At 40.4% G+C, this 26,867-nt stretch overlaps 1 protein-coding gene across 3 annotated transcripts in view; it reads right to left on the reverse strand.

Annotated features, from left to right (window-relative positions):
• The window catches only part of NTRK2 (neurotrophic receptor tyrosine kinase 2), a 189,291-nt gene that overhangs the window by 102,491 nt on the left and 59,933 nt on the right, over positions 1-26,867 (reverse strand). For 2 of the 3 annotated variants that reach the window (XM_044446649.1, XM_044446652.1), the window contains exons 9-12: positions 24,699-24,749; positions 23,498-23,530; positions 16,095-16,198; positions 15,214-15,313 (exon numbers count right to left, since the gene is read on the reverse strand). In XM_044446649.1, the coding sequence (XP_044302584.1) occupies positions 15,214-15,313; positions 16,095-16,198; positions 23,498-23,530; positions 24,699-24,749 (288 nt within the window). Of the gene's footprint in view, positions 1-15,213; positions 15,314-16,094; positions 16,199-16,959; positions 16,964-19,599; positions 19,628-23,497; positions 23,531-24,698; positions 24,750-26,867 lie in introns of all 3 variants that reach the window. The other variant, XM_044446651.1, reaches the window with a different exon arrangement.

Consider the following 26,867-nt stretch of genomic DNA (forward strand, 5'->3'; position numbering starts at 1 on the left):
TACTATATTTTACTCCTGGAGCTAAACTGCAGGAGTAGCATTAGCCTTTATACTAAAGGTGAAAATAATCCAGATGGAATAGGAGTTCTTTATAATAAAAAAAGAAGACTCCACTCTACTGCTTTTGTTAAGGACAAAGTTCTTGTTGAGGACAAGTTCTGTAGAACCCAACCCCCTCACCATCACCTTAATCTCTGTGTGTATGCACATCCAAACCATAGTAAATCATATAATTGGAAAATAAATTTAAAAACTTGAGTCAGAAGTTCAATAATAGTTAAGTTACTTTGTCATTTTTCTATAGAACTATGACATATAAACATATAGAACATATAAAAGAATATAAACATTCTTTTTTTTATTCTCCATTTAAACAGTTATATAAGAAAACCTGTAATATGAAAAATCCAAAATCATTGAGATTGTTCATGAAACTATACCAAAGAAGAACTTGGCAATTATACATTAGAAAATTTTGTATTAACATTATGATTCTCAGCACTCATATCTGTAAAGAAGACATCCTTTTGTTATAATATACTTCAGATCCAAAGGACAATTTATTTAAATTGACAAGTTTTGAGGAAGGAACTCACTCTTGTTTTACTTCAGTTAATGCACTCTGCACTTCTTAACAATGTATCCTTCCACTGTGGTGCTTTAGATGAGTTTGAGGATCTTCCATGTTATTTCTTTAACCATTCAATGACATAGAAAAATATGTGGTTCATCTGCTTTATAAAATTGTTCTAATTGATCATTCATTCAATTATTTATTTTTTCTTTTATACAAGAATTTTTAGGTATTACAAATTTTAGGGTGCCAAATTTTCTACAGCAGATGTGGAAAACCATACTGGAGAAGTTTGATTGTTCCAACTGTTCTGACTTTATCCTTATAAGTTTTCTTTTGCTTAATCAGCTACCTATATAATCTAAAGAGCCAGTGTGGAGGTTAGCACACTGGAGAGCTGGGAGATCCAGATTTTAGTCCCCACTAGGCCATAAAGCTCACTGGGTAAACTTATGCCAGTCTCTCTCAGCCTAACTTGCCTCACACAATTGTTGCTGCATGGATTAAAAAACTGGAATTATGTAAAATACCTTGGCTTTTCTCACAAAAAGAAAATGGTGGAATATAAATGCAATATAATTATATAAACTGGAACTTGGTACAATGGAATTTTAAACCTGTGAGTGAAACGGGCAGTGCTTGATTCACTGCTTTCATTTTGCTGGTGACTGCTTGTTTTTAATCAAGTAATTAAAATGATTAATGTAACCTTATTTTATTACTTTCCTTTTACTTATTATTTAATGTTTATTTTTCCTATTTCATATTGTGATGATAAATGGTTATAAGCAATACATCTGAAATCTGAAATGTACACACATCTTCCTCAAATAACACAAGTGCAGACTCATTTAAAAACTTAGTAATGCTTCCACATCAGACAGGAAGCAACTGCTCTATTTCTGTGAAAGTCCAAGTTATCTTTTGCAACAGAAACTGTTTCAGTTGCTGAAGTCAAATAAGAATTAAATGTGAGCAATTTGTTGGAGGATCGCCTTATATTTGCTTAAGTGTTTTCTAGGTTTTTAAGAATATGAGACTCCTGGGAAATTCCTTAACCAAATTTGAAGGCTTGAAAAGGTGTTCTCTCACTCTCTTGTCCATCTTGCCACACAATAATCAGTCCCTGCTATTCTCCCTTCTGGTATCTCATTGTTACTAAGAGGTGTGGAATTAAGTGACAGCGGCAGGAGAAACAAAGATGAATCTTTTCTCATTTCCTCTTCATCTCACCTCTCTCTCTCTCTCCTCTCCATTCCCCACATGAACTAAGAAAGCATGCCTTGCACAATCTTGAATATTATGGAAACTTTCCTAACAAACTCTCAGGGAACCTTTGAAAAAAAAATACCCTGGCCATAATCCAATGTACTCCATCACTTGATGTGGATGTGAAGGAGAGGAATAAGGTGAAAAGACTCCCCTTTTTCTTTTACTACCGGTTACTCTTATACTGTTTTGAAAATAAGGAATGTAAGGAGAGTATATTGGGTGCTGGTGCAGAGCTTGTATTTGAATCTATGTGAGGAAAAAGTTTGGGGCAAGGTAAGATCAACTCTCATCTTGAAGAGAGTTTTCTGGAAGCCAATTTAATTTTGAGACAGGAAAACTTCACTACTGTCACTCATAAGAATCTAAGCTTTCAATTCATTAATTAATGCATTCACTTAGATTATTCTGTAATCGTGAATCTAATTTAGTTAGGATAACTGATTAAGTGAATGGATCTATATTTGAATAAAGCAAATAAAAGCAAAGTGTAAATGTGTGTGTGTGTGTGTGTGTGTGTGTGTGTGAGAGAGAGAGAGAGAGAGAGAGAGAGAGAGAGAGAGAGCGAGCGAGCGAGCGCAAGGAGAGAGATTCAGCAAATTAGTGATTAATGTGTTTTGCAGTAACAGCAATTTCAACAGTGTTCTTATACAACTGCGGTATATTTCTAGACCCTAAAGGGAACTTTTCTCTTATATGGAAGCTATTGGCAAGCAGGACAATATGTCCACATAATCTTACCCATAAATAACTTCTGGAATTTTTCAAAAAAAAACCTTGAATACAGGGATTCCATAGATTAGAAATCATTCCCCAAAGGAAAAAGGAAAAAAAAACCCTGACAGAGAAATTAACCCATCACTTTCTGCAAGGGAATATACTTCTTACTTTTTCTAACAAAAAATTCAGAACAAGAGAAAATCAAACAGGAGCTGCAAAGCGACCATATTTTTTGAGTCTCAGTGCTCTGTAGTCCCCAGTGAGCCACACAATAAATGCCTTATTTTTAAGACCTAATGGGGACAGAGCAGCTCTCTAAGTAACAAATGTACAGATTTCAGTAAGAGCTATATGGATGTCATTAAAGACCTTTACACAGCATGTACCAGCACAGAGATGTATCTATCTTTAGGGTAAGCCACAAAATTAAAGTTGGAATGAATTACATCATCAGTTCCCATAGCAAACTGGAAAACTTTAAATACATCTAAAACTCAGACCAGTTTCCAGCCAAAGTCATTACATTTGAACTTTTAAGAGGATACTCTTGAGAATCTTTCAGAACAAAGCAGGGAGTCTTTTCAGACAGACAAAGCTTCTGAATTAATATTTGCTTTTCTTTAGAAAAGAAATATATTGACATCAACCTGCAAAGTGCACGTGGGGGAAGGAGGGAGGTAAGAGAAGATATAAGTATGGTAAATTCTCATCCTTTAAAGAAACAAGTACATTGTAAACTAAACTAGCAGGAGCAGGGAATTAAGGAACAAATTCTAACAGCAAATTCTCAGATTTATTATAAGGCAAGAGGAAAAAACCTCTAGTTTTGAATCAATTCATTAATAATAGAGCACTAACTTCAAAGCCGATTTCTTTCTACACTTCTGTAGAATTTCTGGTTCCTTACCAAGAACTCCAGAACTTTAAGAAACCAGATTCCCAGTGGTACTGACACCTGGGACACTGTTGTAATCACATTATGCAGTGTTGTTACTCAGGATGAAAAACACCTGGGACATTTCATTTCCCAGATCTAAATTATATATTCTATAGTAATACCTATTTAGTGCTTAATATAATAACATCTCTAAGTAGTTCTGGGGCTTAGGACACTGCTACTGCAGCAGTGCCAGCGCAAAGGAAAGCCAGCCTTTCGTGTTACAAGACCCTCATACTGCTATTCAGAATAAACTCCTATGAAATTCATTCAATGAGATTTACTTCTAGATGTTTCAGACAGAAGCATGAATAGACAATTGAGAATCTTTAACTTTTAGGGTTTTTTCTGAAGGAGAAATCTTACATTACAGAAATCTGATTCATGAACTAAGTATGGCAAAGTTTTTGAATGAATATTCTAATACAGACAGTCCCTGAGCTATGAAAAACCCATGCTTATGAATGAACTGCCATAAAACTGATTTTTTAAAATTACTTAGGAAAATAATAATTTCCAGAGAGCAAAGACGCAAAAAGAGAGAGAGGGAGGCATCCAAAGCATGCATTCCTCCCCTGTCCATTTGGAGAGGGAAATCTCTCCAGCACTTCCTTGCTGCAAAGAGGAAGCACTGGTGCAGGGAGGGGTAGATATATTTGTAGGTTTTCCACTTTCACTGGGATCCTGTGCCCCTAACACCCGTGAATGTGGATAGCCGCCTATACATGATCTGACTTACATGCAAATTTGACTTAAAGACAATTTTCCATTTTCTCAAGAACGAAAACCATTTGTAACCCAGGAACTGCCTGTACATACTAGCACATTCTATTTCACACTTCTTCCTGTCACCATCATAGTTACTGAATGTTTGCTGAGAACAAGATTTCTTAATCAATTGTCACAGTTGCTGTTCTGTTCCCTCTCACGACTGTGATCATGCAAACACCGTAACTTCAACAGCATCAGGTTTTTTTTCTCTTCCCACAAATAAGCTTTTTGTAACATCATTCCTGCTGAAGAAATTTAGAGATTTAAAAATACTGCACATTTTTGTGATCTTCCTGCTAGTCTTCTTGAGGTATTACAGTAATATGGATTTTGGATTTTTTTTTCTTATGCCCAACCTTTGCTTTTATCATAAGCATTTCCCTTTTAAAAAACTGTAGCCATTATTCTTCTCAATCTCATCTTCAATATTTTTGTAACAATAAATATTAACACTTCACGTTTATATGGGATTTTCCCTAAGTGATTAAAGTATTTTAGCTTGTGAGTTATCTTTAGAAAAATCTTGTTAAGTAGAAATATCCTTAACAATATAATCAGAGTTATATAATGCCCTATATATGTGCTAGATTTATAAAAAGTACAGTATTATTGCTCATTATATTTGTCCCCTGCAAAGAACAAATGCAAAAAATCCTTTTTTGTGACTTTTCTGGGGGCTCAAAAGTGGGGGAAATTATTTATGGAATAACTGAGTACAGTGAAACAAATATATATATATATATATATATATATATATATATATATATAAACCCACATGTGGAGCAAGTATGATATTCACTCACTCACTCATTTATCCGTTTACTGCATTTATAACCCACCCTAGTAGCCCAGAGGGCTCTCTGGGTGGTTTACAAACATTAAAACCTACCAATCCTAAACAAATAAATCAATTGGCTATACCACGACAGTATAAAATAACATAGTTAAAATGAATTAAATAAATAAATAAAGCATTAAAATTAACTATCTTTAAAATATTGGTTAAATAGAAAGGTATTGACCTGGCACTGAAAAGAATATACTGACGGCACCAGGCGGACCTCTTTAGGGAGCACATTCCAAAGTCGGGGCGCCACCACAGAGAAAGCTCTCCTCCGAGTACTCTGTCTCCTAACCGCTTTCAAAGAGGGTTGCTGGAGGAGAGCCTCTGCTGCTGATCTTAGGGGGTGGGAGGGCATATAGAGAAAAAGGCGTTCCTCTAGGTATCCTGGTCCCAAGCCATTTAGGGCTTTATAGGTAATAACCAGCACCTTGAATTGAGCCCGGACTTCAATGGGAAGCCAATGGAGCTGATAGAGGGCTGGAGTTATGTGAGAGTAACGACAGCATCCTGGCAGCTCTATTTTGCACCATCTGAAGTATCCAGACTGTCTTCAAGGGCAGCCCCATGTAGAGTACGTTACAGTAGTCCAAACAGGAGGTAACCAGTGCATGTGTCACTGGTGCCAGGCAGTTTTCCTCCAGGTAAGGACGCAGATAATAGATCAGCCAGAGCTGAAGGAAAGCACTCCTCGCCACCGCTGTCGCTTGGGCTTCCAGGGACAGTTCCGGGTCAAGGAACGCTCCTAAGCTGCGGACCCTGTCCTTTACAGGGAGTGCAACCTCATCCAGGGCAGGGAGTAAGTCACTTACACTTATACCTACATTGTTGTTCCTCTGTATATAGATATGTGTTGTATATAACTGCGATCTTTTTATATGCACCTTATTTTTTCTTGTAACAGTTCTCCTCTAGAGGATATTTTGATGTCTTATTGGGCTGCAATAAAATCTTTTGACTATATGGGTGCACATACAATTCAATTTTGTTCTTGAAAAAGCAGGTTGCTTACCTGTAACTGATGTTCTTCGAGTGGCCATCTGTGCAGTCACACATATGGCTGCTGCGCCTGCGCAGTGCCTTTGGCCGGAAGATTGAAAGCTAACGGTTTTTGGCGGGAAGCTCCGCTCCCCTCCCCCACAGGCTATAAAGAGCGGAGCGTCCGCCATTTGTTCAGTCTTTGACGACCGAACGTGTGCCCCCTTGTGGAAAAATTCTCAGTATGATCGGTACCAAGAAAAAAATGGGAAACTTTCGGTACCGATGAATGAGTCCACTCACCGACACCGAGCGGGGCCGGCGGGTGGGTTGTGTGACTGCACAGATGGCCACTCGAAGAACATCAGTTACAGGTAAGCAACCTGCTTTTCTTCATCGTGGCCTCTGTGCATCACACATATGGGTAGATTAACAAGCTTACCATCAAAGGAGGAGGGAAGGTGTCCTTATTGTAGGACGGAGGAGAGTACAGCTCTACCGAAAGAGCAGTCCTGTCGAGCCCGAACATCGAGACGGTAGTGCCTGGCGAAGGTGCAAGGGTTTGCCCAAGTAGCGGCTCGGCAGACGTCATCGATCGGGACTCCGGATGCGAACGCAGAAGACGTAGCGACAGCTCTAGTAGAATGGCCTCGGGGAACTGTAGGCAGTCCAAGCTTAGCTAACTGGTAGCACAAAGTAATAGTGTGGACTATCCATTTAGAGAGCCTTTGAGGAGTGACTGGGTCGCCCTGATCTCTAGTCGAATATTTAATGAACAGTTTATTGGATCGCCGAATAGACTCTGTTCGCGATCGATAAAAGGCTAAACAACGCCGAACGTCGAGGGAGTGCAAGGATCTTTCCAAGGGATTCGATGGCGATGGAAAAAAGGCAGGCAGTACAATGTCTTGTCCTATATGGAAAGGTGTAGAGACTTTGGGCAAGAAAGATGGGTCGAGACGTAGAACGACCTTTTCTCTGTGGAAGTTCAGATAAGGGGGGTCGATGCGGAGGGCACAAAGCTCACTAGCTCTCCGGGCTGACGTGATAGCTACAAGGAACGCCGTCTTCCACGAAACTAATCGGAGATCCACAGTCGCCAAAGGTTCAAAGGGGGCCCTCATAAGGGCCTGAAGAACTACAGAAAGGCTCCACGTGGGCATAACCGGTCTAATCAATGGATTGAGGTTATACAGTCCTTTCAAAAATCTCTTTAGAATAGGATGAGAAAACAGGGATGATCCATCGACTAAGCCACGGTAGTAGGCTATTGCGGCCGTATACACTTTAATAGAAGACGGCTTCAGTCCAGAGTGATGCAACTCCAGAAGGAACTGAAGAATTTGATCAATTGATGAGACAAGCGGGGAGAACGAATGAGACTCGGCGAAGGCGGAAAACCGCTTCCATTTAGCTGTATATGACTTTCTTGTGGACGGCTTTAGAGCAGCGTCGATAATATGCTGAATCTCAGGGTGCAAGAGCGTTGGATTCGAATCCGACGGGGTTTGAGCCGAACCCGATGGTATAGAGAGATTGTGGCAGTGAGAAGCACCCGCATAGTTGGACTCGAGAATCGGGGCCGAAGCAGTCGAAGTGATCGTTGAAACCGATGAATTAATAGAAGCTGTAGGATTTGAGGTTCTCGAATCCGTCGCCGGCCCCAATGGAAGGTTAATCATCGAATTCGCCACGCTGTCAGATTCAATGAGAGCAAATCCGGATGACGAAGTGTGCCGTCCATTTGCGTTATAAGATACGGAAGTGACGGAAGATGAAGAAACTCTCCGCGGGAGATGTCGAGCAGTTTCGCAAACCACGGTTGGCGTGGCCACCAGGGGGCAACTAGTATCCCCGATGCACGGTCGCTCACTATCTTCGCTATGACCCTCATCAGAAGAGGGATCGGAGGGAAAGCATAAAAGTTGATGTTGTCCCAAGGGATCATGAATGCGTCCCCTAGGGATGCTTGTCCGATTCCCGCTCTTGAGCAGTAAGTCTCGCACACCCTGTTCTGTTGGGTAGCGAATAGGTCCACATCGGGAAACCCCCAGCGCCTGAACAGGTGGTTGCGCGTGCGAGGATCCAGTTCCCACTCGTGTGAAGTGAGGATGTGTCTGCTGAGGAGATCCGCATGTACGTTGTCTGTGCCTGCCAGATGAACGGCTATCAGAGTGATGTGTCTCTGAATGCACCAGTCCCAAATCGTCATAGAAAGCCTGGCTAAGGTCGGTGACTTCGTCCCTCCTTGTTTGTTCAGATAAAAAACGGTCGCTATATTGTCCGAAGTTATCTGAACGATCCGATGACGAATGAGGTCTTCGAAAGAACGAAGGGCTTTGAAGACTGCCAGCAGCTCTAGGAAGTTGATATGATTCGTGGATTCTAGGCGAGTCCACGTTCCCTGGGTAGACAGGCCAGAGCAGATCGCCCCCCATCCTAGGAGAGATGCATCGGTACCGAGAGTTATCGAAGGGGGTTGCGGCCTGAAGGGAACTCCCACCACGAGATTGGTCGGCTTTAGCCACCAGCACAGGGAGTGGAGCACGGAAGACGGGATCCGAATTCGTTTCGACTGTGAGTCTCTTTGTGGATGATACACTTTGTTGAAAAGTAATTGCAGTGGGCGAAGCCGAAGTCTGGCATGTGGAACTACGGCAACTGTGGAGGCCATATGCCCCAGGACCCTCTGGATGGATCTCGCCGTAACCGTTCCCTCTCGTCGAATTCGATGGATATGGCGAGCGAGAGTCTGTTGCCTGTCCTGAGGAAGGAAGGCTTTTTCCAACGTCGAATCTAGGCGAGCTCCAATGAAGGTGATCGTCTGTGTCGGAAGAAGAGAAGATTTTTCTGTATTAATACGTAGACCCAGACTATCTAGTAAGGCACGGGTTGTATGGATGGTGTCTAGTAGTCCTTCTCTGGATTGCGAGACTAGCAGCCAGTCATCAAGGTACGGGTAAACTTGTATGCCCTGAAGGCGTAGGAAGGCACAGACAGGAGCCACACATTTGGTAAAAATTCTCGGAGCTGAAGCCAGTCCGAAGGGTAAAACTTTAAACTCATAAAGTTGGTTTGCAACAGCAAAACGAAGGAAACGCCAGTAATTTGGATGAATTGAAATATGAAAGTAGGCGTCCTTCAGGTCCAGTGAGGCGAACCAATCCCCTCTCCTTAACAACGGCAAGATGTTTTGAAGGGTGGTCATACGGAACTTCCTCGGTATAATAAACTTATTCAAGTCCCGTAAATCCAAAATTGGACGTAGACCACCGTCCCGCTTGGGGACTGTAAAGTATCTGGAATAGAATCCGTGGAGTCCATCAGATGGGAATACTTGACGAATCGCTCCTTTAAGGAGAAGTTGATGTATTTCGTCGAGAAGTACCGGCGAACATGAAGTGGACCGGATTGGACTCGATGGAGGAATGATGTCGAATTCTATTCGATAGCCGTATTGAACGATGGACAATACCCACCGGTCAGATGTGATGGACTCCCAAATGGGGAGTCGGCTTTGGAGCCGGTCCCCAGATGAGAGGGGGGTGGGTATTAAAGGAGCGTGAGGAGTGGTTCGCCAGTCCCGTCAGCGCTGTCTCCGGTCGTCGAAACGATGGCGGCCCTGTTGGAAGCGCTGCTGGGGCGGAGGACGGCGACGCTGCTGTTGTTGCTGCTGGCGAGGTTGTGGCAGCTGTCTCTGTTGGCATGGCTGCCTGTAGGATGGCCGATTCCAGGACCACTTACGTCTGGTATGTGACTGGATCTCCATCCTGCGCGCTGTCACTCTTGACTCATGTAGCTTCTTGAGTTTATGGTCGGTGCGCGAATGGAAGAGTCCCGAGCCGTCAAAGGGCATCTCTTCTATTCGCCGCTTCGTTTCCTCCGGGAAATTACAACTCCGAAGCCATGCGTGTCTCCGAAGGGAAACGGCACCGACCAAGGCCCGGGAGTCAGTGTCCACGTGATGACGTGCCGTAGGCAACTGCTGCACTGCGACCTGCATGGCTTCCTTAATCAGGACCTTCGCAAGGTCACCCTGGTGGTTCGGGAGGGTGGAGGCGACGTTGTGGAGGCGTTGCATAATAAAATATTGATAGCGCGCCAACATCGCCTCATAGTTAGAAATGCGAAGTCCTAAGCCCGAGGCAGCATAGACCCGTCTGGCCAGGGAATCTATTTTCCGGCCCTCCTTATCCCTCGGCGCCGTATGTCCGCTCGCCTCCCTGCCTTGCGAGGATTCGACGACCGCCGAGTTTGGTTTTGGGTGCTTTAATAGGAAGGGAATGTCTTCTTCCCTGACCCTGTACATAGATTCATATCTCCTAGACGTCGGCTGGGGATGTGAAGGCAGGTCCCAGGGCTGCGTCATCGCCTGCCGCAGAGTAGTTATAAGTGGCAGGACGATAGAAGTTGATTGCTCCCCGCGGACGACGTCGTAGAACTTATCCGTCGACGGTCCCGGGCGCTGGGCAGCGTCGATGTCCAGGGACTGGACAAGCCTCGACATCAGCTCCGTGAAGGAGACGTGTGACTCATCAGGTGACGCAGGATCCTGGGATGTCACCACGACGTCCGGAGAAGTTGAATCTACGTCAGAGTCATCCGAATCAGCACCATAATATGGCGGGGCAGAAGATGACGACTCCGCCGGTGATAAGGAGCGGCTGCTTCCGCTTCGCAGGGATCGAGGCGGCACCCTCCTCGAATCCACAGCCCGGGGCGGAGGTGAGGATCGCGCTCTGGGAGCAGGGTAGTATCCCACAGAGAGCGGGTCTCCCCAAGGTTGGTAGTAGGGACGACGCCAACTCTCCGGGCGTTGTTCTACCGAGCGGCTCCTCCGATTCCCTGGTGGGGACACGCCAGCTTCTGTCTCCAATGTCACCGCGGGCATCGGTGTCGGTGACCTCGCTCTGGGAGGGGAGTCCTGAATTTCCCCATCCGAGATAGACCCCCGTAGAATTGGAAGGGGTGCTGGCGGGAGGTCAACCACACGTCGGGGAGACCCCTGAGGGGTGACCCGCATAGCCTCTTGGAGGATCAGTTCGGGCGGGGTCGGTATCGTAACCGCCACCGGTACCGAAGGGCCTGTCGGTCCCGAATCCCGATCTTGGGGACGATCCGTAGGCTTAGCCTTCTTTGGAGGCTTAGAGGCCTTTTCCTTTCTGGCCTTCTTATGGCCTGCCGGCTTGTCCTCAGCATGTTTGCGCTTCTCATGCCTCTTTTTTGGTGAGGCAGAGGGGGCCAGCGAAGCGGACGCGCCTTCGTCCGATGGGCGTGAAGGAGGCACAGAAGCGGAGCCCGGTTTTGGGGTAGGGATGAGCGGGTCTGATTGCATCAGAGCCCTATCCCAAAGGAGCCTCCGAAGCCGGTTTTCGCGGTTCTTCCTAGCCTGTTTAGAGAAGGCTAGGCAGTGAACACACTTATCCGTCCTATGCCCTTCCCCAAGGCAGAGGAGGCATAGGTCGTGCGGATCGGTCGGTGCCATCTTTGACCCGCAATCAGCACATTTGCAGAAAGCCGCCCGCTGCGCCATCGCAGAAAGAGGAAGAAAAGAGAGATAGTGCAGAGGGTAAGTATATATTTTTTTGAAAAACGAAGTAACAGGAAAGTAGTTTAAGGGCAATATATATAGAGAGAGAACCAGAATGGCCAAAGCGAAGGACGAAAGCGGCGCGAGGCACAGTGAACGGCGGTCGCAAAGACTGAACAAATGGCGGACGCTCCGCTCTTTATAGCCTGTGGGGGAGGGGAGCGGAGCTTCCCGCCAAAAACCGTTAGCTTTCAATCTTCCGGCCAAAGGCACTGCGCAGGCGCAGCACCCATATGTGTGATGCACAGAGGCCACGACGAAGAACTGGATTTTCTAGCTACGATGAAATCAAAATTCAGATGGAAAACTTTTCTTTGAATATTTGCAAATAAGGCTTTATGTTGCCAAATTGAAAAATCATTTTCTTAGTTACTGTAATTGAGAGAGTTCAAAAAACACCTTATATTATAAACTCTAATATATGTCACAAAATGTCAAAAACATTTACAGTGGTACCTTGGCTCACAAACTTAATCTGTTCCACGATTCTGGTCGCGACCCGAATTAGTCACAAGCCAAGTCAAATTTCCCCATAAGGTTCAATGTAAATAAGATTAATCTGTTCTTTACCATAACTTTATGTTATATATAAAGGATGGCATATAAAAGTTTTAAATACATAAATGTTTAAAAAAAACCCACAAAAATACAGTATGAGCCACATCCCTGGACTGCAGGCCAAGCTGCAGGTGCCTTGCTGAGCCTGGGGGCGAACGTGGTGAGGAGAGGCAGGAGGCACCCCGCTTAGCCGGGTACGGCCCTGTCTCTCGCCTCCCCTTGCCTTGGCCCGTGGAAAGCAGCCCTTATCTCCCTCCTTGCAGCCCACTCCTGGCTGAGGGAGCCATCCCGCGCTCGCCTCTCCAGCCTCCCCCTCCTGCTCCCCCTCCCAGAACTAGGCGAGCACCTGCAAGGGGACCTTCCTCTGGCTTGGCAGTGGCAAGGAGCCAGGAAGGCCTCGATGCAGGTGAGTGCGCTCTCATGGCTCCCCCTTGTGGTGGGTGGGGAGGAGGTTATTGTCTGGAGTGTTCGTCTGGAGTGTTCGGCAAGGGGCGGCATAGAGATGTAATAATAATAATAATAATAATAATAATAATAATAATAATAATAATTTTCACATTCAAAAAGAAGCTCGAAAAATGTTTGGGGGGAAAAAACCAAAAGTGAAATTGGAGGATCACAACATCCTCTAAAGAACCTATAAACAACTATGCAAAAGCACAAAGCAAAAAGCTCAAAATATCAGACATGTGATCAGACCAAAGGTGTAACTTTTCCAATCTTCTTAACCTACTACCCTTCAGAGGTGTTGCTGTACCACTCACAGGAGTCCTGAAAATGAACATGCTCATTAGGGGGAAAAATGGACTCATATAAAATGGACTTATGTAAAGTGGGGTCATATAAAACTGGAACATGTAATCCTTTTTTATTTGAAGAATGGGGATACATATAGAGACAAGGCAATACTTTCTTTTCGTTCCTGAGGGTAAACTGTTTTATACTTCTTCGTATAACCTGTGCTTATTTCAAAGGTAGGAATGAAACTGACACATTTCATTTTTCATAACAGCATATGTATATGACTGGTAAGCATGCCTAGAAGCAACTACAGAAAGAGCACACCATCACTGGTCTTTAATGGACACTATGGTCCCTCACTTCTTTTCTAAAGCATAGAGAATTAATAGCTGGTGTATCAGTATCTCTGCCATGATCGTTTTGCTATGAAAAATCTGAAAGGTTGAACAAACTTTCAGTACCATTGAATGCAAACACACACTATTTGATTATGCCACCATTGTCAGTAACATGAATAAGGAAGAGCTAGACAGACAACCAATTGCGTTGTTTCAGAGTGATTAGTTTTGCTACTCATTGGAACAGTGAGAGTCTAGGGCAATGGGTATATGATGGAAGAGCAGGGGAAAAGAAGACACTGCAGACAGCACAACAGCATTCAGTATATGGTTTACCCAAGGTGAGGTGATAGACCATACTATGACTCCTGTTACATCTACGCATATTCCTCATACCACTTCAAAGTAAGGGAAATGTGATCCAGGAAGCCCAGCCCTTGTTCTGAAATGGTGCAGAAACAGCAGCAGAGAGGGAAAGCAGGCATCAACAAAAGTAAAAATGGACATATTGGCAAGGACACTTTATGCATTCTTAAAATGCTATTTCTCCATCCGAAATGTTCACATGTGAACATTTAGCACAGATCGACATGTGCAAAGAGGCATAAGATAGAAATCCTGTACCCTTTCTCTGTTGTACAGCTATATATATATGGTTAATTCTAATAATCATGGAGATAGCTTGGTTGCCTTCTCAGGTCCCTAAAGGAATTTTTAAAATTTATTTATTTGTTTGTTTATTTTTCAATTTATATCCTGCCTTTTTCCACAAAGGGTTCAAGGCAGCTTACAGCATTCTCCTCCATTTTATCCCCACAACAACAACCCTGTGAGGTAGGTTGGGCTGAGAGTCTGTGACTGGACAAAGTCACCCAGCTGGCTCCATGGCTGAGTGGGGACTAGAACCCAGATCGTCTTAGTCCCAGTCCCATGCTCTTAACCACTACACCACACTGGCTCTTATGACTTATGCTTAGGACTGTCACTTCACAGATGATGTATGCAATTTTAGGCATTGCATCTTTTTCTTCTCTAAACAAGGGTGGGGGGAAATGTTCGCTCTGACCCACCAATTGACTTTTCAGTGCACAACCTACAGAGGAAGAGTTGCTATTCCTGTATATTTCCAATTGGGTCCATTTTTATGAGAGTTTGGCAAAAAGAAGGAACTCGCAGAGTTCTGTATGTGTTCTCTGCATATAAAGACACACCACATCCCCTTCACAGTAGCAGGCCCACCTGCAGTGGTGTTCCCAAGTGGTGGCCAACCAGCAGGAGGCCTTCAAGACCTCTGAACAGACGCTGGCAGAAAAAACAAACTGAAGGGATTCAAGAAATTTCACCCCAGTCCCCAACATTCAAGTCATTTGTTTATAAGCTCAGCTTCAATTTACGTAGAAATTCAGTATATCTCGATTACACTCCAGAACAATCAGGAAATGAGCACACTCAAAATGGAGAGAGAGAGAGTGAGAAACAGAGGGGGTGGGGAGGGGGGAGGAACTTTCACTTCAGAATGACAAGCATGAAATATTTCAATGCACTGGATTATTTCTTAGATTATTGTGATAAAGTTTCCCCATATTTTTATATGCTCTCCTGCAGTATAGGCAGTTGAGTATCTTGAAAGTTTAATCTACATTTTATTAGAAACCAAGAGGCTCAAGGGTCATTTCTTCATGTCAGAACCTATTCCTAACAGAACAAGCTACTAAGTTCAATGAATATGTGATACAATTCTTTAGGTGTCTAATTAATCTACCATTTTCTGATTTAGGAAGCACATGTTTTTATAGAAAGAAATAAAAATACACACTTATGAATTTATACAAATATAAAACCTGTTATAAGCAGTAGAACTTATAGAAGGTAAGAAATAAAAACAGCCCTTCTTACCTTTCATTCCAAATTTAGAGTGCTTTCCAAACTTGAGAATAATGAGCATAATAACTAAGCCAGTGCATACTAATGCTGCTATCCCAACTACAACATACACCTAAGAGAAGAACAAGATATATTGAATCCAATATTGCAGCATGGACATTAACTTTATCCAAATATTCAAACTGGGCATTTAAAAAAATACAACTTGATCCCCTACACACAGTTCACCACAACAGCAATTACTAGCACTAGTCACGCTGCACTAGGGAGAGCAGAGAATGGTATCCAGTACTGCTCCTACACTGACATCGTTTCTATTCCACAGGGAAAGCACAACTGGAACTAGTTACTCTGACAGTAATCCTAGAAATGAGTGGAAACGTTACTGATGTCGCTTCTGCAAGATGTTGCCACTCTGGCAGAAAACCAACCATTCCCAAAATAGAGGTTGGTAAGCCCTGTGATAAGAAAATTTGAACCAGTAAAAGGTCTAAGGATCAGCTGAAGTGGAACCTTATATATTTCTAACCATCTAGTATTTTCAGTTACCTGGATGCTCACTAAAGCCATTCAGTGTTTTTAATACTAGAGAGAAAAAACCAAAATATTTCTGGCTGTAAATAGGCATTGTATCTGTGAAACTTGAAAGATGTAAATTAGTATGGATACCATAACAGTAGATGTGTCAGTCCAACTATGCAAACTATATTCTCCCTGAAATGCACCAGCTCTTTAAAAAACATGATTGCTTCATAGGATATAAATGCTGGCTAAATGCTCTGCAGTATGGTAAAGGTGGTATCTTATTACAAGATAAAATAGCACGAACTTATAAGACACGTAGTCAGAAAGTCTGCTGAGTTTACAAATCAGGAAACTGTGTATATACTTACAGTGATGCTATCTTCATTGTCTTTGTTTGACACATCCGTAGAAGTAACTCGGTTACTATTATTTGTAGTATCTTCAAAATCATTTGTTGGTGTTCCATAATCCTCTAAGAGAGAAAAAAATATAGTATTTATTTACTTCCTTTAGTAGGGCTTTTTTTAGTCTCTAATAAAAACACTGAACAAGGGGTATGAAAAATTGGAATAAGGATACATTGTTCAGCTCTATCTTCAATATTTTGCCAGAAATACAAAAAGTCAGGAACCATTTGGTCCTGATTTTTCAATTCACATTTCAAGAAAGGGAAAACAAGGAAAGGGAGAGAGAAGGGTAACTGTAGGCGAAGATATTTTTCACAAACTTACAGTGCAATCCTAAACATGTTTATGCAGCACTAAGCCCCCTACATTCAGTGGAATTAACTCTACAAAGTTATGTAGGGAATTACCCTAACAACTGGAGATCGAGATTAAAGGGGAGTAAATCAAAATCTTTATGTATAAAGTTAGTTTGGGATTTGGAGGGAGAAGGAAAGATGGTATCTCATATGCATTATGGGAGGGAATTCTAGCCACAGGGGTCAACTAAGGAGAATGTATGGAAATATTTATGGCCATTTTAGGTAAATAAAGTTACAAATCTTTTTCTGTTTATTCTGTTTTATGTTTTCAAGTATAAAAAAATCAATGCTTAAATTTGAAATAAGGGATACATTTCACAATGAAATATAAAGACTTTCAAAAGCTAAGACCTGGGAACCTTTTGATTAGAAAATGTATATACATTCCATGTGGATAAGTTTTTAAACTGAAACATAATAAACATATATTAGTCCATTAAAATTCAAAATGCTTTTATATCTGTTACATAACTCAAGACATCCCCAAGTGCCAAGAATATTATCTTCTAAATAACATGTACCAGTTAAGGAGGAAAGGCTAGACGTAATCATAATTCAACTGAAATGGAAATTTGGAAGGAAACGGGAACAAACAATTATTGTAAAATAGTAAAATAAACTTCTAATATATTGTGCATACTACCACCAAACTATATAACACTTTATAGAGCAACATAAGCAAAAAAATGCTGAACTCTAATCAAACATTAGTTATTATCTAGTCAAAAATTAATTCTGAGTTTAAAATGAGTCTGTACCAAAAAAAAAAAAAAAAAAAGTATTTGCCTACTCTATCCCCACAACTAGCTTTAATATGTGATGTTATGTCAGGGAAATTTAACCTTGGATAAGGTTCAAACAGTTCATTTTCTCAAATAATAACAAAAGTTGTGTTTATTTATGACTAGTTATAGTTTCTTCTATGCTTGGGATAAAATCCCATTTTCAGAGTCAAAATCACACAACAGCAAAAGGAAATCCTACCCAGTAAGCTTTTGTTCATAGGGTAGGAAGGAGCACATTCAACACTAGGCTTAGGTTCCACCTCCGAAGACTGGAAGGGCAGTGTAAAAGCTTCTTCCTTGAAGATGGGAAATTCATACCATTTCCCAGAATAGCTAAGCAATATAGCAAAGAGAAAAGATCTGCACACAAGCCCCCCTTGCACGTGAAAGTAGCTAAAGCTGCCACGCATTACTAAGATAATTATCAGAAGAAGAATTCTTTTTTATATATATGAATGAAAAAATAGGACTGAGTATGAAGGAAATCATCAAGGCTGGAGTTCGTCCCTTTATCAACATGTCCCTTTCTCAAGAGAAATACATCAGGTCTGAGGGAAGAAACAGAAGATGTTCCTTCCCTCACAGACCAGATGATGTTCATTACTGGAATGTAGTCATCACCAAAACCCAATGTTGAAGAACTAAACAAAGCAATGATGGATTGGCATCAATCTTACAGATGGTCCCTTCACCAGCTGCCAGCAGTCACTTTCTCCCAAAATGCTGCTCCTAAAGAAACTACTCAGGGAATATTTCCAATTAATTTGTACACATGAAACAGTGCTGGCAAAGAGTGAAGGTGCAGAAGGAACTTAGAATGCCAGTACAGAAGCTTGAATCTTTTGGTAAGCAAGATGTATGACAGCATTTCTGATCCACTGATATTTCAATGGAATCCAGAGAAAGGATAGCCTTTGCAACCAGGGGTACTAACTGAACCATCTGCCTCTCTACAATTTCTTTACACAAGGTGCAAATTTTAAAGTGGAAGTTTCACCTCACTCCTACTCTTTAACAGTCTCAAAGTATTCTAAGGATGCAACAAAAAGACCTGCAGAAGGAGCCCAGGAAAATGCCACATCAGTCTGCAGGTTTTATATACAGATGTTGGAGGATCTTCAGGGCCACCCAGGTGCATGGTGACACCAGTCTTAGCTAGCAAATTGAGGAATGCAGACACCAGATTTGTTGTAGAGGATCAATCACTCTTCTACTCTGGCTATTCCTTCCTTCCTCCTGTTAGATTCTAGGTGGTTATGCAGAAAACAGGTATACCTTGCAACTGACTTTGGGGGATATTTGCCTAAGACATTAATAAGCGATCAAACAATCTTATTCTTATAAGCCAAGCTTGAAGCTCTCTCCTAGAAATGGAGAAAATGGCAGCCCCATTCTTTCTCAAGAGAAGCGGTATCTTGGGAGACAACCTCCACATACCTTATGATGAGCCTCAATAAATTTCCATGAAGGCAGCTGCTGAAGAAGCTCACATGGGCAAATGACAGAAAGTGTTCACCCTTACAATCTGTTTAATGAGCAAGCTGTAGATCTCACATACTAGGAGGGGAAAAAATGCTCTCCCACCCCTTATGCTGACATTCCTGATCCCAGAGCAGTAAGTGACCGCAGGCTTGGCAGCTGACTGAAAGCACAGGGACAGGAGAAATGGTTCCTAGAAGGAGTGCTATGTTTGTTCAGAAGAGCAGTGGTGTAGCAAGGCATGGTAAATTTTATCCTGGCTTTTGAGATGTGTTAACCATTAAAATTTGGCTGGGGGAGAAGATGTGATGCATGAAATGTTTATCACAGCCCACTGCTTAGACAATGGCAATGGGCAATGAGATGTAATTGGTTACTTAGTCCCTGAGACACTGGAGAGGGTAGGGGCGAGCCACTACCTTTCCACCAAAATGTTATTTCTAGTCAAGTTGCTTAGCAGGCAGAAGGTGCTGCCTTCTAGCTCCTGCCTCAATGTGAAGGAGAAGGAAAGGGTGAAGACATTTTCTGCACCAGCTGGAATTTTCCAGCAGCATCTCTTCTACTGATGATGATGATGCTCATATCACACCTTTTCCTCTTGCAAGGAAACCAAAGCTGATTACAAGGTTCCCCCCTTTTCATTTTAAAACTACCCTATGAGGTAAGTGAAACTGAGGGTCTGTGATTTAATCCCAAAGTCACCCCATGAACCTATGGCTGAGAGGAAACTAGAATTTGGATTTTCCATCACTCAGTCCAACACTTTAACCACCATACTACACTGGTTTCTCAGGCAGTTGTATCCTTAGAACATTCTTATTAATGGAATGTAAAAGAAGTAACATACATGGAGAGATGAAAGGGCCGGATTCTAGTCTTGACTGTGTTGGTCATATAAAAAATTGAGCTCCTGATGACAATGCCTGCCTACTACAGACAGGAAGTCAGACCAGGGTTTGGTTAGAAGCTGCTCTTCCATTATTGGAGGTAGGTACTAAACATAAGGTTGAATGTGAAATAGAAATATACTCTGCAAAAAGTATATCATGAGAGACCTACTCAGTTTGTAAGCCAACATAATGCAACATAAGAAGCAAGGTGTAAATCAAATTTCATTGACACATTTGCAGTTTGGTTGCCACATGATACTGATAAATCAAGAAACATTCAAATTGCCACTTGAACAAAGTCCAAGATTTCTTATGCTTTCATTATATATGTTACTGTAAATCTACTGGGCAGTAGAAATATTTGATTACAGAGGCTTGCAGCCAATGTTGAAAGCTAGAATTAAATAAGTATCAACCAGAATTTTCAGTGTAAACATAAAAACATATAAGAGAAATATTTACTTTCACATTGTACCACATCATTCTATACAAAATGTTTTATATTTACTCTGTTTAAAGGTATACAACTGGAGTTTATTTTAATATGTTTTGTAGAATTAATTTTTATGATTTGTTTTAAGGGGAAATGATTTAATCAGCTATAATCCTAGAAATAGAACAAGCAAAAAGAAAAAAAAAACATGTAATGGTAGAAATTCAGTTTGTTTTAGTTCTATAGAACTGAAAAAACCAAGCCACTTCATGCACTATCCTATTTTGTCACAGAACTAGCACTAATGCCATTACACTAGCATAACTACTTGTGCAAAGGCCTGAGTGCTTGCTAGGAAAATTTACCACTGAATTGTGCCCTCAAATCACTGCTTTCCCCTCTTGCCTGGCAAGCACTAATGACAATGCACTAGAATTAATATACATCAGAATGATGTCATTAGCACAAATGTGACAGCGTCTGATGCTGTTGTTTGTGTGCCTTCTACTTGGCCAACTAACCATATGCTAAACACTAAGATGGGCAATTTATGTCCCCAGAATCACTTAGACCTCACTGAAAGAAACTGCTTCTGTAGTGCTCCGTACCATAGTTATATATGAGCTGACAGTACCTGAGCAGGTTGCTTCTTTCAGTTGATACTGTGTTTATCTCAACAATGATTTTAAAAGTCATTTTATTTTATGTTTTATGGAAGTTGTCTGTATCATTCCAATGAAACTTAAGCATTTTACGTTCTCCAGCACCACAGGGCTGTGCAGTCACTACACTTTCAGTAAAGTATTGGGTTTAGGAGAAGTCTGGTGCATATTAAGTCCAGTGTGCATTGGACCTCACCACGTAACTTAAGTTTCACCTTGGTTCCATTGTGTGATGACTGCAAAAGTCACCCAACAGTGGGAGAAAAGGTTCTGAAGATGATTGCAAGAGAAAGAAGATCAATGTAATGGTGCCTAAGTTAAGGGAGGAAAAGGAGAAGTGGGCTGTGCGACTGCATGCTTCCTCCTACCCTGCTCTATTCCTATCACATGCAACTTTTCTTTCTTCTGACCTTTCCCCAAATTAGCCATGATAAAACTCTTGACATGAAGTATATTTAGTATTTGGAACAATTCAAAATAATAGCTTAATCCTTCTCTGATAGAAGCAAAAGCTATCATTCCCTCTCTGTCCCATGTTTGGCTGGTAAATGCTGAACACTAGCAAAACCAGCACCAGAAGAAAGTGCTGAGAATCCCAAAACCATCCAAGGAAGACTGAACATGCTCATTAACCACTGAATATTGATTGTTTCAGGAAGAGAAAATGGAAAACTGGGGTAGGTAGAATGTTTTGGAAAAGCATAACTGAAATCCTGAACAGTAAGCACTTCACACTACAGAGTTTTGTTGCAGCTTCTATATGTTTTATTTATTTTTGTTGCCTTTATTGGTAATTGTTTACAAGAGCTGAGCAGAGTTCTGAAGGACAGGGCATTCCGGAGGGTGCACATTCATAGGGTTGCCGCAACGTGATGGCATAAAACAACCACAAAATGATACTTTTATCAACTATTTGTATGCCAGTTAATGGTTTAAGGCATGGAATATTCAGATTTTGGCAATTTTATTCCAATAACCAAACAGGATTATCCCAAGTTTTCCATTCTTAAAGATATACAGCAAGTACTGAAACATGTTTAAGATGGACTTTCATAGTCAAAAGCCATTTATAGAATTATTTTAAAATCTAGTAATTTAAAATAAAGATACTTTGGTATAATTAAAATAAGGTAGTCTTTTTTTGAAGAATATTAATTTGCACAGGGGTTTTGTCTTGTCTACAAGCCATGCCCCATTTGCAATCTCAAGTATGAGCAGGAATGCAATTTTTGCAAACATTTTGCAGTCCTCATCTAACATTCATCAGGGTATGCACTTGAACAAATGTGCCTTTCTGTCTAAAACTGTTTATTGAATAAACAAACAAATAAAATGGTTTATACCATATTTTCTTGTATTTTATTGCTGCTGTACCTCTAGTTTAATTTTAGTGCAGTTGTTCTGGGTCCAGTACATCTATTTTATTGAAATATTATTCTGATTTGGTTTTATTGCCATTCATATTGTATATTGTGATTATTGTAGATTATAATCTTGTGAACCGCCCAGAAAGCCATTTTTGGCTTATGTGTGGCAAGAAATTAAATAAACAAATAGCTGTAGCTGGAATTCTACTCAGACTTAGGCTACTTAATCTTCAAAACTGCAATCTTCAAAGAATACAGCTCAAATTTTAAAATGCTTTCATTTATTTGACTGGTAATTATATAGGTCAAATTCAAATATTAATTTTAAATAAATAATTACATTAAGATATTTGTGGAAAACAAAAGAAAATAATACTACATAACCAAACTAGTACATTTATCTAAAGTCAACTGGCATACAAAGTTTTAAAAAAAGTCAAACAGGAAAACTCTCTTCAGTATACAAAGCTATCCTTTCATGTTTTTCTGCTTTCTTTTAAAATTATTTAATTTAAGTTGCCACTGTTTTAAGGTTTTTGAAAGTATTTTACTGTTGATTTTATTGTATTTCATTTTATTATGTACCTTAACCTGAGAACTTTAGCTATGGACCAATTCATAAACTGAAGAAGTCTTCCTATTGTGTCTGACTCTTAGGCAAACGTGTGCAGGATTGCAGTTCTAAGTTTTTGCATCTTTATGGAAACACAGGCAAACCACCCACAAGAGATTGTTGTAAAAAAAGCAGGACATGAAGATTGCAAAATGCTCTCCCATTCAAAAAGTTATCTGTGTAGTAGAGTAATTTATAATTTAACAACAACAGTAAAATTAACAAAATAAGTTCCATTCACTAGGAAGCTCATTATATATTGCCAGTTTGGCTCTTTGTATTCTGAACCAAGAGGTAGCTAAGAAAGTTATGCTGTATTTTCTTTTCTATGTATTTTCAACATGGATACTCTATAAGCTTTGGGAGATGATAGAGCAGCATTAAAATCTCAAAAACTGAATATACTAATTTTAAAGAGTAAAGGCTATGAAAGGTAAACAAAAGTACTCTATTTTAAATTATTTCTTACTTATATAATGAGCCCTCCTAAACAATACTAAGACATAGCAAAGCAGCATCCCACCATTGACTGAGATTTGGCTTTGAATCACTTAATGACCTGGTTTGCACAAGATGCTAAGTTAGATTGTAGATGGACGCCAGTGTATTGATGGTCTATAAAACCTTTAAATAAATAAATTGTGAAGATAATGAACATATGTTAGAATGCAAATTAAGCATAGTTGACTATAAAAAGTCCATCTTTCACTTGCTTCAGTAATTTAATTAGTCATTTCAGATTCTATACACATTTAAAATAGAAAATAAAAATATACCACTATAACCGGGATGATCATAGAATGGACTACCTAAAGAACAAAAAGAAAAAGAGATAGTCATTAAGTCACATATATATGAATTCATATTATTCATCAAATCCAGTCTTGAATTTATAGACATCATATTAATGAGTTGGCTATCTGTTTCCAGAAAAGTATAAAATGTCCTTATTTGGATTACACGCAGCCAATCTCACAACAGTTGAATTAACCTCTTTTCCATTATGTGTTGGAAATAACTGATGACTTTATCTTATACTTCATAGATAACATACAATATTGCACAAACAGACTTCCACTTTGTCAACAGGACTTTTTTTCTTCTCCTGCCTCTTGCAGCCCTCCCAAATTTGCTCTAGATGGTTTCCCCTTCCCTCCAGAGCATATTGGGTGGGTGTGGGCTAACCCACTCCACTGATACATGCTGTTCCGTCAATGGATAGACACAACTGGATTTCAACCTAGGGATACATTAATTTAAGTATCAATATTTATAAGCTTACAATTCAGATTTTAACTTGAATGAAAGGGTTTGTACCAAGGAGTTCTTAAGTGTAAAACCCAGCATCTTTCTGCAAGAAATTCACCCACCTATGCACATAGAATTGTCAGGATAATTCTCAGGTTGAAGGATAACGGTCTGAACAGCTCCACTCCATTCATTATTGAATTTGTATATTCAAGGCATGGTGTGCATGCTTTTTAAAGTTGACCAAGAAGCTGAATTTTCAAAGATGACAGAAGAAAGCTTTGGTGTGCAAAACCGAAGTCTGAATCAAGACAAAGACTGTGCATAACCTAATATTTTTGTACAGCAATGAAAATTAAGTTTTTTAGCCTACTACAACTTGAAAAAATAGTGTAACTTGAGAACACTGGACCCCATTTCCATTTATTCCATTGAGAAAAAAATGAAAATATTAAATGGGTTTTACCCAGATTTAATTATATTTAGAATTATTAACCCACTTAAATCAAGGAAACTTAAGCTAGTCATGACTAAGTTTGGATACAACCCAGTGTATTTTTTTCAGCAATGAAGATGAATATTCAGCACACTGTTTTAATAGCATACCAAAAACTTTTTTAGTTAGCAAACTGTCCAGCCTTGTGGGGTAGAAAGAAAGCCCACTATTTGTAATCAGGTGCTTGTGAGGAGTCTCCCATAAACTTGCTTGGCAGACTCTGGGTTGCCTACCTGTAAGTTCTGTCTCATCTGGGGTTGGGAACCAGCATTCCAGGCACTGCTCTGTGGAGGAAGACCTCTGTGAGCTTGCTTATGAGACACCACAGTGCCTACCTGTAAGGCCTGTACCACTTGGCCTTGGCCTTGAGAAGCAGAACAGCCCTTCAAGCTTTTCCAGAAATCAATAGCCCAAGATGCAGTGTTTGTGCAGAAGACCTCTGTTTATGGAGTCTACCTGTATGTTGGAAGGTGACTCACCTCCCTTGGGAAGGAGCACAGGCTTGTAAACTTTGCTTTGTTGTGAATTTTTAAACGTCAAACCACACCCAAAACAGCCAACAAGGAATGCCTGATATATTGTCCAAAGATTCAGATGAGAGCCTATGTCCCTGTACAGGGAAGAAAACCAATTTACATGCCCCACCTTAAATAATCCAGCTTCCCTTGTTATTCAGCTAGCTAATTCCAATACCTTGGATTGAGATTTTTGGAATAAAAGAACACTGCATGTCTTTAGACCTCTATTTGAACCTGGTATTCCCAGGAAAGCCTTATTGGGAGTTAGGTTTTTCCCAATTCCCAGAATGAAACTGTACCTATGGAACACTTTAAATATACTGGGGTGCCATAAAGGATACCCAGAGGAGACCACATACTGTGCTTCCTCTGAGTAGACCTCTTTTTTATATAGTGTTGTAATAGTTCTATTTCTTCACAACATTTTGTATGAATGCACTTCTATTTCTCTTAATGATTGTAATCTGGTTTTATACTTCATTGTAATTATCTCTAAATTTATTTTAACTCACCAACAGAAATAATTATTAAAAGAATAAGAAAGAAATAGAGAGACTATCTCCTTCAGAACTAAAACAAATGGATTTATTTCTTTCAAAATTTCCAAAATTAACCTTGCTTCTCTAATATTACTTACTTTTAAAGGAATTTTGAAATTATACACGGGCTATTTAAATAATCATCTTGACTAATTCTGCGGTCTAGCCATTCTCAGGAAGTACTAAAACCAAACTTTACCTCTGCTATTGTCTACCGAAGATCACTTTTTACTGCATTTATACATATACTATATGGTTAAACATGGATTCCAATTCTTTCCCAGTCACTCAAATTCTGAATTTGAACATTACAGTAAACAACCCAAGGACCAAAGGTCCCTAAATTGTACAGGTACAGCAAGAGCAACTGGGCTGCTAAGAGACAGAAGACAATGGATTGTCAGGACGTAATTGCAGCCAGTGGAGGAGGATGGGTTAAACCCCTTTCTTTCTCCTTACTTCTCCACTTTAGATCTAGTTGCACAACTTGCTTCCTATCAGCACTTCCAACGTTGTTAACTGTAGCTTATTTACTTTGTTCCATAAATAGAATCAGAGTCACTGACAATAAAGACTGCTTTTACTTGCCTTATGGGTCTGTTCCTATACCCCTGTAGTCCTAAATACCTTTCTCAATCATGTAAATATATGACACCAGTATGTTGAAGGGACATCACCGCTACTAGTTATTATATATAGAAATCCTTGTATATAAGATCTTCCTAAAATGCATAGCAGAATGAGTAATTGGCAATGATGTATTACAGAATTCTAATGCATTGGTTGTGACTGCTGCCATCTTTAAAGAGAACAGTTGCATCACTGATCTATGAGACGTCATATTATGAAGATGATTGTTGTATCCAACAGCAAGCAGATATGTTAATCTTGTGGTATCGTAGGTTGCAATGCTATTCATGTTTACCTGGAATAAGTTTCATTGAACCCAGTGAGACTGACTTCTGAGTACATATGTATAAAACTGTACTGTTATTCACCTTTGTTTCAGTCCTGGAAGTATTTGACAGTGATAAAGTATCACAGAATCAATTCTATCTCAAGGAGGATATCCCTCTTCTTAAACATCCAATGTGACATTTAATGCTAGCACGTAGGCATGGAAATGAATAGAATACCTGGGTGTGGATCTAGTTTTTATGCTTCATTATGTTGTACATGCAATTTGCAATGACAGTGCAGACTAACAATAGCCATCAAAGACATGCTAATGTTCCAAGACTGAACTGTATTTATCTTACAGAGCAACAAAAGCGTGAATGTAAGCACAGCAGATTTTATCTTTTACATTTGTATTTATTTCCATGATGAAGGAAGGTTGAATGAA

This window comes from Varanus komodoensis, unplaced genomic scaffold (genome assembly GCF_004798865.1).
Source record: "Varanus komodoensis strain SLA01 unplaced genomic scaffold, ASM479886v1 scaffold5, whole genome shotgun sequence".
NCBI classification, from domain to species: domain Eukaryota; kingdom Metazoa; phylum Chordata; class Lepidosauria; order Squamata; family Varanidae; genus Varanus; species Varanus komodoensis.